The sequence below is a fragment of the Anneissia japonica genome, unplaced genomic scaffold, assembly GCF_011630105.1.
Source record: "Anneissia japonica isolate Jap-2015-1 unplaced genomic scaffold, ASM1163010v1 scaffold1929_len197191_cov155, whole genome shotgun sequence".
In the NCBI taxonomy this organism is placed as follows: Eukaryota; Metazoa; Echinodermata; class Crinoidea; order Comatulida; family Comatulidae; genus Anneissia; species Anneissia japonica.
This window is the reverse complement of record NW_022751890.1, coordinates 181,582-182,587: the sequence shown is the minus strand read 5'-3', so window position 1 is coordinate 182,587 and position 1,006 is coordinate 181,582. Positions and strand designations below refer to the sequence as shown.

The 1,006-nt window shown below is 38.8% G+C and overlaps 1 protein-coding gene across 1 annotated transcript in view; it reads left to right on the top strand.

The window, feature by feature from the left end:
- LOC117121877 overlaps positions 1-763 on the top strand; it is a 4,057-nt gene extending 3,294 nt beyond the window's left edge. The window contains exon 2 of the mRNA XM_033267262.1: positions 17-763. Coding sequence (XP_033123153.1) covers positions 17-763 — 747 coding nt within the window. The remainder of the gene's footprint in view (positions 1-16) is intronic.
- The last annotated feature ends 243 nt before the right edge of the window (positions 764-1,006 follow it).

Genomic DNA, 1,006 nt, shown 5'->3' with positions numbered 1-1,006 from the left:
TCCTCTCACTGTGCAGAGTGATAATGGACCACCATTTAATTCTTCTGCATTTGCCAACTTTGCTACAGAATATCAGTTTACCACAGTAACTAGTTCACCTGAGTACCCACAATCAAATGGGAAGGTTGAGTCAGCGGTTAAAATAGCCAAGAATCTTGTTCGGAAAACCAACAAAGATCACAAAGACGTTAACAGAGCGTTACTCGCATGGAGAAACACTCCTACTGCTGGACTAGATAGCTCTCCAGCACAGCGTATGTTTGGACGTCGAACAAGAACATCTCTTCCAATTATGAGCTCCCATCTCAAACCAAACATTCCTGAGAACGTCACAGAGAACAAACAAAAGAAGCAACGAAAGCAGAAAGAATCATTTGATCGCGGTGCAAAAGAACTACCATTTCTTCAGTCAGGTGACATTGTCAGAATGAAACCGAAACCACACTGCAAAGAGTGGAAGAAAGCACGCGTCAAAGAAATGGTCAATTGCAGATCTTACAAAGTGCAAACAGAATGCGGCGCAGAGTACATCAGGAATCGACGACATCTTCGATTAAGCGCTGAGTCATTCACTCTCATCGATCATACATTTTCACGCAAATTTAAACTTCGCAAACAAACACAGAGCGAAACCCCACCCCAGAAAGATATGCCCCACGTTAAATGTACGACGAAGCCAAAAGAGACTCAAAACAACAGTGCATTAACTAGACGCAGTACCAGAGTTAAGAGAAAACCTGGTTACCTTAAGGACTATGTTTAATTTTAGACATTTTCAAAGCAATTATATTGATTTCAAGTGTTGATAGAGCATAGAAAATTAGATGCTCATGTTATGCACAGTTTTAGATTATTTTTGGAAGCAGAGTATTAAAGCATATTTATTTTGGACATTATAATGAAAAATTAAACCTTATGAGCATAGAAAGTTTAGTGCTCTCACTGTTTGATATCATTTTAGAACTTTTTAGAGTCACTAAATTCTCACATTTGGGATTTTGGAATT